Source organism: Leptopilina boulardi, unplaced genomic scaffold (genome assembly GCF_019393585.1).
Source record: "Leptopilina boulardi isolate dan_hultmark-lab unplaced genomic scaffold, ZJU_Lbou_2.1 LbouV2_31, whole genome shotgun sequence".
Classification (NCBI taxonomy): Eukaryota; Metazoa; Arthropoda; class Insecta; order Hymenoptera; family Figitidae; genus Leptopilina; species Leptopilina boulardi.
Genome location: NW_026137874.1, coordinates 2996687 through 3008903, shown reverse-complemented (window position 1 = coordinate 3008903; position 12217 = coordinate 2996687). Strand labels below are relative to the sequence as shown.

The 12217-nt window shown below is 28.2% G+C and overlaps 2 protein-coding genes across 9 annotated transcripts in view; both read right to left on the bottom strand.

Annotated features, from left to right (window-relative positions):
• LOC127283192 (tubulin monoglutamylase TTLL4-like) overlaps positions 1-12217 on the bottom strand; it is a 182346-nt gene that overhangs the window by 12051 nt on the left and 158078 nt on the right. For 4 of the 8 annotated variants that reach the window (XM_051307907.1, XM_051307906.1, XM_051307910.1 and 1 more), the window contains 2 exons: positions 4100-4152; positions 103-3208 (listed from right to left, as the gene is read on the bottom strand). In XM_051307907.1, the coding sequence (XP_051163864.1) occupies positions 1487-3184 (1698 nt within the window). In that variant the 5' untranslated portion in view covers positions 3185-3208; positions 4100-4152 and the 3' untranslated portion in view covers positions 103-1486. Of the gene's footprint in view, positions 1-102; positions 3209-4095; positions 4153-12217 lie in introns of those variants that run through there. The other 4 variants (XM_051307909.1, XM_051307911.1, XR_007843314.1 and 1 more) reach the window with 3 other exon arrangements.
• Positions 5290-6520, bottom strand: LOC127283206 (enhancer of split mbeta protein-like). The gene has a single exon (XM_051307926.1). The coding sequence runs from the start codon at positions 6377-6379 to the stop codon at positions 5789-5791; it is 591 nt and encodes a 196-aa protein (XP_051163883.1). The 5' UTR covers positions 6380-6520; the 3' UTR covers positions 5290-5788.

Genomic DNA, 12217 nt, shown 5'->3' with positions numbered 1-12217 from the left:
ATAGTAAAAATTAGAATTTCGTTCCCTTCAAATTTTTTTAGAGATATATAGGAAAGGGAATGAAAAAATGTCAGTATTATTAAAAAAAGAATTTACAAAACATTAATGAAAAATGATGTATATTAAAATCAGATTCAGTACATGGATATCACGATGACAATATATATATGATTCTGATAATGAAGGCACAAAAATTACGTGAATTTGTTGTCGATGAAATGTGAAAACAATATTATTCTCATAAATAGAGTATATATTTTCATCGACGTCAATTTATCACATTTTTTCAATTTGTTTTTTTGTTTCTTTAGATATTTCTTAGCAAAAATCTCGTGAACTTGTTTTTTTAGACTCTCGAAATTTTCGAATATCTTTATAATTTTTATATTTTATTTCAATTATCAGTGTTTCGGAGATTATATTTTTTTTTGTGACAAATACCAGTCCAGCGGTTAAAAATAATTTTTTTTTTATAAAAATTAATATTTTCAAAAATTACAGGCAGTTCAATAATTATTATTAAATAATAATAAATCCTTAAGTAACAATTTTTATTTTTATATACTCTTTTTAAAAAAAAGCAGAGATAATAAATATCCATTTACATACTTGAATCACTCGTTTAAAAACAAAAAAAAACAAAATTCGAACAAATCTCGCAGGTAATTAATAAAAACAATGAATAATGAATTAACAATGTGAATTTAAAAAATGATTCTTCAAATTTTTTCATCTATAAATTTTCTATTTAATTTGAGAATAAAGCCGGATAAAAATTATTAAAATTTGGCTGTGTATTTTTTATCTATTTTTTTCTAATTTTTTTGAACACTATAATAATTGCTAACATCGCGCTTCTTTTCAGTAAAAAAAAGCAAAGACTTTATGCAAAAAAAAAATCGATTTTGCTAATTACTAATCGATTTATACTCATAAAAAAAATCCATGCCAAAAATTAATTCTGAATTTGTATTAAGTTTTCTTTTGAATGAAATGTAGTAAAATTTCTTAATTTCATCAAAAAGCTTTTCTTAAATTAAGTACTAGTATCTTAAAATAAAAAAAATCTCCTTTTTTAAAGTTTTGTTGAAATTCAGTAATTTTTTCAATTTCAGTAAAAAATTTTTTTTTCAAATTTAAATACAAGTATTTTTTTAATTTAGATAATCTTTTTTTACACGACGAAAAGTCGTGCGTCATAGCTGAAATCCAGTATTTTTTAATTAGATTCTTTCTTTCTCTTTTTGACATGGAAAAAATTTTCTAAATATCAGTAAATTTTTGTTATTAATTTTTTTTTGGCACCCGTATAATTTAAAAAATATTTGACAGCATATTATTTTCATCATGAATTTTTGGCACGAATTTTATGAGCTAAAAAAAAAGAATTCATATCCTATCTAACTATAAATCATTATAATATACTGAAAGAGCATTTATCAGGGTGACAATGGCAGTGTATACATAAATATTTATATAATTTAGCCTAAACATTATGCTGCAAATGATACTTAGTCTTGCAAAGTTTTTGCAATCGAGCAATGCCCTCATCCCGATTATTGGCATATTTCGCTTCCCAAGCATCGAGCAACATATTGTAATATCTCGGCGTTTCAAAATAATGAAAATATTCATGGCTAGTGGCAGTGGGAAAAATTTTCTCAAACCTATCCAATTGCGTGAGTTCATCTTCATAAACAATTAAATGTCTCACATCATCGGGCGTTAAATCATCAATAATTTCATCTAAATAATCATCGCGATCTTGTGTATTAACATATTGATATTGTTTTTGTCGTTCCTGAAAGCTCAATGTCATTCGATGTAATCGATAATCCTGACAAACTGGTTCAAATTGATAACGTTTTGCTAAATTATCAATTTCCTGTTGTCCCAAACATATTGGCAATTGATAGCCAACAATATTGAATACATTTCTAATTAATGGACCCTTAACAGCAACATCCAATGGCGATGCCGATTGTAATGATGGCGATATATTTACTTCCAATAGCCACGGTTTTAAATTTTCATCAAGAAGAATATCAACACCAAATAATTCATAACAATTGTATCTTGAATTAACGTTTGCCTTGGTGAATCCATTAATTGACGATTCACCGGCAATCATTGTTTTAATCACCATTTCCTTCATAGTTGACCATAATTTTTCAACATTCACTTGTCGTTTCTCAAGATAATTCCACAATGTCTTGATGGTCCATTTGTGTCCTGAACATGAATCGGGACTATCGTTGTTTGTATAGGAAGCACTTGATTTATTGATACTATAATTGGTGAGATGCATAAAACGATCGCTGAGATAATTAATGTCATCGCTGTATTTGACGGAGGCAAAACGAACGAGTCCATTTGGATAGAGGTAGATGCGAAGTGGATTGAAACTTGTGACAAGAACATAGAGACGAAGATCGAACTTGGCACCGTCAATGAGCATTGGTTTTGCAATATATTGTTGAACGATAATTGGCCGTTTCTTTGGTATTTGTGACCATTTATTAACAACACGAATACCAGTGCCACGCGCCGATGCCGGTGGTTTGATAATCCATTTTTCTTTGTTGCCCTGCTTCTCCCATATTTGACGAAAACTCCTTAAATCCTGTGGAAGCACATATGTTCGTGGTATAAAGTCAAATTCTTTTTTACCATATTTAATCATCATACGATTAAAATTACGCCATAGGCGATCTTTGCGGCCAATTTGAAATGTACCGGGAAAATGATTGATTTTCTGTGATTCTTTAATGCTCTTGAACGATACTGATGTCATGTGTTTGCCCCATGTACCGCACCAGTCTTGGGATTTTTTTAACAATCGATAACCAGAATTGATGAGTGTACGTCGAACAAGTTGTGGTGTTATTGTGCTCAATCGCCATTTTAAGTGTTTCGTGACTTCGTGTGGTAAACTTGAGCCATTACATTCGTAGGATTGAAAGGCAATGTAAGGCGCAACGTTAGCAAAGAGACTCTTTCGAAACGGAAGTGCTGTTGATTTTTCGCCTGTGGCGTCAATTTCGCTGATTGTACAGAGTGAACCCTCGTCATAGGATGCAACATCCTCTTGATCCTCATCGGTTTGTGACTCAAGCTCAGCCTCATCATCGATCGAATTCACGCGAACGATTTCCTGATGATTATTATAGGTGAGAACGTCCATAACAAATAATTCCCTTAATTCAATCTGTAAAATATGAAAATAACAATCTAGAATCATTTTTTTTGGTTCTTGAAATTAATTCGTTTAGAATTCACTTTTTTCCATCCATTCAGTGATCCATCAGTTAAAAAATGGAATCTATTTTTTAACTTTTGATTCATATCATTCAATTTTAAAAAAAAATACAATTTCTTCATCAGTTCATTCTTTTACTAATCCATTTAATTTTCTTACCATATCAAATTTGGAAAAAATAAGAATCATTTCTTCATCAGTTCATTCTTTCATTAATCCATTTAATTTTCTTATTCAAATAATCCATTCATTAATCCACATCAAATTTGGAAAAAGGAATTCTTTCTTCATTAATTATAATTATTTAAACAAAATTTTTTTAATTAAAAAAATTAATGTAATTATAAAAAAAAGTAAAACATGAAAGAAAATTGTAATGAGGTGAAAAATAGTGACAATTTTTGATGCCACAGTACGATAAACAATATTAATTAAAGATTTTTTGCAATTTTTTTCTTCATTATTATAATTAATGCAAGCAATAAGCATATTCTATCGCAAACAGTTATCAAAGATATCTTCGATTTCTTCTCGTTTCCATTAAATTAAAACCGAGCAAGATATATAGTAATGTAATATATATACATATATAAAAAAAACTGTCAAACTTGAAGGAACATGTCCGGTTCTCACGGGACTTGTTTTGCTATGGCTGCCGCCGTTTTGCGACGATGCTGGTATTTATCGCTTGATTAAGTATTTTTTCTTTCTTTTGTTAAAAAAAAAAAAAAATTAAAAAAAGCATTCTTTAAAGCGGTAATTAAAGTCTTATATTAATGACACGAGACTGTCGCAAAATGCTTATTGCCAAAACAGTCAAAAAGAAAGTTACGCACTTACTTATCACAGGAGCCCTCCAGGAGTTTGCATCCTTGCGGCTCGATCACAGATAACTGAAAGAATAATGACGTGCAATTATTAATAAAATCCTATCTTCCAATAGGGGCTATTAAAATTTATTAAATCGTCACTACAAACAGTCTACTGATTGCAAAAAAAAAGAAATAATAAAAATTCATTACATCTGTTTTTGTAAATTAATTATTAATTAATCTCCTTTTTTTATCTTTCAATAAAAATGAGAGAAAATTTTAATTTTCTTTTTAATAAAACTATATATTTGATTTTCATTTTATTTATGAGAAACAAAAATTTTAAAAATTATATTTACCTCCCATCCATAATTGCAATGAAAATTTTAAAGATCATAATCTTAATTCAAAAATATATATTGTAGAAAAAAAAGATTAATAAATTCATCAATGGTAAAGATAAATGCTTTTTAAATACTATCATCAACGAACAACTGAATAATGAATATTTATTATTTCTCATTTTTGTCACCCTTTGGTTACATTTAATATATTCATGTACATGTCAAAGCTCAACAGGTGGTCATCCAGATTTTTTTTCCAAACTTTTGCATTATAATTATTTATTCATAATCAAGATGAACAAAAAAAAATAAACAGGACAACGTAAAATTAATTCCCTAAAACGTAAACATGTAAAAATTTTTTTATAAAAATATTGAAACAACAAAAACAGTTGCCATCATCAATCATGATTTCAACTTGTCTCACTATTTTTTTTTCTCTATCAAAATTATATTAGCCTTCGTAAATTAAATAAAATTTCTGCCAATTTTATCATTCATTTTTTTATGATAATTTAAATCATAATAATAATAATAATAATAATAGTAATAATAATAATTATTATAATAATAAATTATGTTTCTTATAAAATAATAAAAAATTTTAAGTAGCAAGTTTATATAATTGAATCAATATTTAATTAATAAATAATAAAAATAGTAAAATAGTTAAGTAATAATAATGTTAAAGATTTAATATAAAATTTAAATTAATCTAAAAACGACAAGGACAAAGGTTGGGAAAATGATTTGTTTTTTCAAACAAGTGATAAAACATGAGATTTTTTTTATGAAAAATGATAATATTTTATTATAACATAATATCTTTTAGAAATAAATCACAAGAGAAAAATTGAATAATATCCCTCTCTCTAGAGAGAGAGATAGAGACAATAAAACAGTAGTTTTAATAGTGCATATAGAATGAAACATTTTCTTAAAAACATATAACATAAAAAACTCTTCGATTTACAATATATAAAACATAATATTTTTTTTTCTTGTTTTTTTTTAAAAGTGAGAAAATCATATCAGGTACAACAACAATATTCCCTATCACAGACATCACTTAAAGCTTCATCACCCTATACATTTTTTTTTCTCTTTGAATATTATATAATTTATTCAATAATAATTGCATTTGCAAAGAAAAACACTTTCATTATTACAGTAAAATGAGAATGTCAAAAAAGAGAACAAGATCTCTAATAATTTTCACTTTTTTTTCACATGGAAGACAAATGGATTGTCGTTTGTTTTTTCTTCATCCTCGTCGAGAGCGACGGCAAATATTACATCTTCAAATTGATCAAGAAGATTGTAAAAAAAATTAAGCACAAATTTTAACAACATCCCTGTTGTAAAATGCTTCTTCACCAAGGTCGCCAAACTGCTGCTGATGATAATTCTGAATCACCACAACTGCTCATCTCACTCATTGGACTTTGTGGTGGTGTGTAGATTTGTGGCATAACATTAACTTTTGTTGTTGTACCTTTATGTTGTTGCTGTTGTTGTTCCTTGATAGCCGGTCCCTCTAGTCGTCGAAGACAACCACCAAGATGTCTCATAAGTTGAGCGCCGGCTGCTGGATGTACAGCGGCAGCAACTGGTGTTGATAAAAATGTTGACACCTCCTGTGCGCACTGCGTAAATCCATCACGAAAACGATCAGCATAAGTATTCTCAGGTGTCAATGTCAAACGACGTGCTGCTCTCAATGTATGAAGATGACGTACTGTCAATTCAAGAATGTCAGCCTTCTCCAATTTTGCAACATTCTCGCCCTCAGCCTGTAGTGCAGTCACCATTAGATCCTTTAATTCATCCAAACAACGATTGATTCTGGCACGTCGTTTACGCTCCAACATTGGTTTCATCACTTTTCTGTATTGATAGGTTCGTGACACTGGTTCCTCGTACTCCATACCACCGACAGCTGTGTAACTTGTGTGTGGTGCCATTTTTTGATAAATAAAAACACTGTCACTGATCACAAACGTTGATTTCAATTGGTTTTGATAAACTCAGAGAAAGAACAACCTCGGAGTGCCGAGCTGTACTGTTTCGATACTGAGTGGTTTCTGAATGTTAGTGGGGATTGTGATGGCTTATATAGGCGGACGTGGTCCCCACCATAAGCTAAGGGAGACTTTGGTTGAGACGCATCAAAGTGGGGACCTACAGAAGGATGAGTGATGGAGGGAGGGGGTGTGCTATTGAAGGCAGCCACCAGCCGGAGCGTATCGTGGGAAGCTCACGGGCCAGAACGTTCCCACAGAGAGAGAATCTATACATACGGCAGCCCTCTGCGGGGCCCAAGAGGTTGTGAGGGGTCAGGAGTAAGGGAATTTTCGAGGCATTGAGATCGACACACCTGCACCCTTCTTGTAGCACATGTATAGGAATATCGGCCACGTCATTGCCTAACACACGACGGGGGGAAACAAGCTTTTGAAAGGTGACGCGCGACCAGCACGAGAATGCCTCGCGCGACTGTTAACTTTGTCCTCTTTGGTTCCTCTTTTGCTTCCTTCAAAGATTTGTCCTTAGTATCATCATTCTCAATCCTTTTCTTCTCCTTTACTCTTTTCTTTTTATTCTTCATATTTGCTACCGAAATCTTGATTTTGTTGGGTGATATTATGTATTCTTTGCTGCTGTAGATTTAGCTACACTGAAAATGGGATTTGGGTTTGACAACAAAAAAGTTTGTTTGGTATTTAAACCAAAATTTGTTGTTTGTTGCCTCAAGAAAATTTTATCCTTTTTTGCTTTCTAGAAGCGTGTCTTTTTCCTTTTCTGATTCTTTTTTTCGGATTTATTTTTTCTGATTTTTTGATTTTCACAGAAAATTAAAAGGCATTAAAATAAGCTGCAACGCTTATTATTTTAATACCAAAATGGATTAAAATATTCAAAATTGGATTAAAATAATAAGCGTTGCAGCTTATTTTAATGCCTTTTAATTTTTTGTGTTAGTAAAATCAAAATTGTACTCATTTTTTTGCTATTCCAGCAACGTGTTTTTTGTTGAACGATAAATAGACTAAAAGATGACACTCGCTGAAATGAAAACTGTCGTATGTGCATTCGCGCACGCGACTTAATGACGCGAATGATATTTCTGATATATATATATAGATACACAGCAGCAAGTTGATCGCACGAGCTCCTGGACAGATCAAAACTGCGATAATTCATGTTTACCATTAACCTTATCTATATCTCAACACTGATCTTTAGAATAATCATCAGACTTTACTCCAATTACAATTTTTTTTGTTCATTTCTCAAAAATTTATTTTCATAATTTGTTAATTCTTTTTTAATTTGTCTTTATTTAACATTCAGCGGAATTTCTTCAAAAGAAAATAATTTCAATAATTATAATAAGAATTATTAAAAATAGTTAGAAAAAAGAGAAACAAAAATGTAGTGACACTATAAATAAAAAATAAAATAAGATAATAAAAAAGAAGACGTCTTTTCATTATTTTTATAACCTTCTTTTTCAAGCAGAAAGAGATTTACAGCAACACGTAGTCAAGTTTCGAAGAACACGAACTTTTGCAAGTTTTATGCGATTTTTTACGATCATTCTAGTTTTCAAAACGTTCGTTCAGTTTTATATTATATATATAAAAAAACAGTATCGGTCAGGAGAATTTATTAGTTGAACAAAAATCACGTGATAAAAATCTGCCAATTAAGTTACGACCCATTCTCAAAATGTCTCTGTATATATTTTATTGAAAAACAAAAGGAGCACAAAACGACTCATTAAATTATCCATGGAAATTAATGCTTATAAATTTTATTTCAGCATTTTTTTTTAAATCATTGGACAAATTCATAATAATTATTTTGAAATAATTATTAATAGAATTAACATTATTTTTTATTCAATTATTGGAATATTAGAAAAAGAAAAATATATTAACCGCAAATGGACAAAAGTGACTAATGGACATTTCTGTCAGAAAGAATTAAAAAAGCTTTTACTACCGAGTTTTGCATTTTAGCTAAAAAAGGTCGTAAATAACATTTTGGACCAACAAACAGGTCCATTGTGAGGGATCAGATGGCAAAGAAACCCCAAAATACCTTGTTAGGTAAAACTTTGAATGATTTTAGATTCTAGTAAATCTCAAACTAAACAAAAAAAATACATGTATAGTCTAGACGTCCCGAATGGCTATTAAAAAAAAGTATCTATTTAGTTTGAAAATCAATCTTTCGACTTGTAAAATATATAATATATATTTGCCATTTGGAATAAGAAATTTCTTTTTTCAGTCAAAAAAAAATTTACATATTCCGCTGATTATAAACTGATATAATATGACAATAAATTACGATATAGTATCATTTTCGAACGTTATATCAAAAGAAATTTTAAAATATGAATTTAATTATAATAAATAAATTATAATTAATAAATTATAACAAATAAATTATAATAAATAAACTATAATAAATAAATTATAATTAATTTACTATTATCAAAAATTCAAACAATTTAAAAAAATTTGATAATTCACTAAAATACCAATTTTATATACAGTAATAGAAAAATAATTTTAGTAACAATAATTTTACGATTTAGAAAGCAATTTCAGAGTATAATGGACCCAGAAAAAAAACCCATAAAAATACCATAAAAGCAGTTATGTAAAGGAGGGACAGTTTTTTTTCCCTCTATTGGAAAACAACATATATGAAACAAAATGTTCTAGGGAGAGAAAAAAAATTATCTTTTTCATAGGTCGACAAAAACAGGTTCGATTAACATGTAAAAGATACGATAAATCAATGCATCGACAAGACTCCTATCTCCGTGATCGATAAATATAATTGCTTCGGGAAGTTATAATCAATGCAAGGGTCTTTTAGCCGTAAAACTGTGAGAAGAAATTCTGGTTTTACGCTTAATTTTTTTTTTTGTAACAATTCTAAGATCATATTCTATACACGCCACTTTTGTTTTTTACTATTACATATTATATCTTTAATAAAAAAAAATTTTTTTTAATATATTTTTTTCAAAAGAATATATTTAAAAAATAAAATAAACGAATTAAAAGAAAATGTAAATAAAAAATTTTAATTTTGAAAATATTTGAATCTATATTTTATTTAGCTATTTTTCGTTGAGATTATATATGAAATTTTGTAATCGCATACTATATACGTATCCAGGTGTGTAATTACGCAGTAATTCTCCTGTACTTCGTGCATAACATAAAATAATAAGAATTTTTTATAGTACAAAAAAGAAATTGATGTTGTTTTTAAAGAGTTGCGCACATTTGATACAATGTTGGTACCCGCATTGCTTCTCTCTCTTTCTCTCTTGCTCGACACTAAATTCGACACATCCGACCACACCACATGAGGCTTGTTTTGTTAATATAAATAATTTTGCAGGGTCTGATGAAGCGTGCTGAACCAGAGTGTTTTGTACCAGGATCGTGCAATGAGTACAGTAATTACATTGATTGGTCATTCGAGCCGGATGCGATTCAACATCAAAACAAGCTTTATCCGCGTATACTTGTTTTATATATATATACTATATTCGACATGCGGCAGCGGGACGTCCCCATACATGCAATTACAGGCACGCTATATATAATATTGGCACTGTTTGCAATACTCTTTGGGTTAAGAAACAAGAAAAATAAATAAAAAAAAAGTTCCAATTTTTATCCTAGATGCACTTTAATACCGGTATTCACGATCAATATTGACCATCACAATGCACAGTGATCCTGATAATAAACAAATAATAATTATGCATAAATGATAGTAAATAAAATAATACACTGAAAAAAAATTTTTTGTATGCAACAAAATCGTTTGTTTTTTTTATCATTTAATTAGTTTATCATTAAAATTAATGACCCAATTATTAATATTTAATAATTTACTATTTAAAATAACCTATATAATTTTAAATGTAAATTTTATTTCATTTTCTGATGATCACTGTGCACGATAGAGATGAGAATGCCACTGTGAAATTTTACCAAATTATCACATCCTTCTTTGTATATAATTGCCCTCTCAAAGTAACAATTTTTTTTTATATTTGCAACCTGGTTGGTTGCACAAAAATTGATCCTGGATAATTTCACTTCAATTTTCTCAACCACGCCTTTAATTTCTTATCGAATTTAATATAAGAAAAAAAATTGTCATATACATTTCAATTTGTTCCAAGAAATAAAAGGTCCAATTTTTTTATTTACATAAACATTTTCTTTTAATTCGTTTATTTTATATATATATATATATTTAATTTGCCCGTTACAAATAAATAAATATATTTGAAGATGATTTTAAATTATAAAAAATTATAATTCTAAAGAGAAATTATTATTTTTTAATTAAAAAAAAACAAAATAATACTTTCTAATAATGGAAGTGAATCTTTTTTTTTTGTATTTTAATTATCCAATTGAAGAAATGTAACCTTTAATTAATCTAAAAACAACATTATAAAGTTATATTTTTTGAACGCAGAAGAAAAAAGTTGAAATTAGGGTGCTGAAACTACTTGGAATTGCAAATAAATTTTCAGCATCCCAAAGGATATGTTATATATATGTTTTCATTTTTTTTTTTTTTTTTGTAAATGTTTATTCTTTAAATAACAAGTTTGTAAAATCCTGATACCGTGTATTTACAGAGACGTACGTTTTCAAATATTCTTTATGCCCTTAAGATATGTACAATCATTTGTGTCTGTGTGTAAGAAAGTCATTACAAATGCATACATTGTATGGCAGAAAATTGTAGGTTTGCTACAAAAATTTTTCTTTCAATGTTTTTTTAAAAGTACCGCGCACATACTTTTTAACACACAGCAGTGAAATAAAATCGGGTGTTTAAATTTCACTTTCCATATATATATATATATGTATGATATGTGCGAAAAAAAGAAATTCAATGTAAAATCATTTTTTTTTGGGGTAATAATTTTTGGGTTAAAGAAGCGAGTTTCTAATTGGGACATTTGGCCACTTTAACACTGTATGTATAATATATATACATTATAATATCTTCAGACGAACCGATCGTACTTTGTATTCTTATACCATGTAATTCTCTAATGGAATGTAATTTTACACGCAGTTTGTATAATTATTTAATTTCGTCAAGTTCCTAAAAAAAATTCGAAAACTTCAAAAATTTTATATATATGTATGTAATTTACCAAACTTTTGAAATCGTCGATCATTTCGGTTAACTTCAAAAATTTGTATATAATTTTGTAACTTTTTTTTGTTTTTTAATATATGTGTATCACATTTGCAATAAACTTTTGTCTATAATTTCGAAATTTCAAATAATTTGGATGTGGGATAATTTTGGATTTATAAATTTTACAGTAAAAATATTTATAAAAATAAAATTATTAAATTTTATTTGCAAATTTTCATTTCAATATTATTACTGTCAAAAAAATGTCTCAAATATTTTTGAAAGTCTTTATATACCTATAATTTACTTTAGGTGTTTTTTATAAAAATAATAAAAAAAGAGCAAAATTGCAGCTTGGTAATTTTCTTTTTTTTAAAAAAAAATGCAAATAATTTTATATATAAGATATGTAAATGTGCCTTCAATTTAAAATATTTACATTAATCAAAGATGAATTATCATACATTAACCCTTTTTTGTAATTTTGTACGACACGAACTTTCGAATAAGTTTTGAAGGAAAAAGAAAGAGAGAGAAATCATTCGATTTTGCTTTTCAAATTAATTGCCGCCGATAATGTTTCATTATTATTA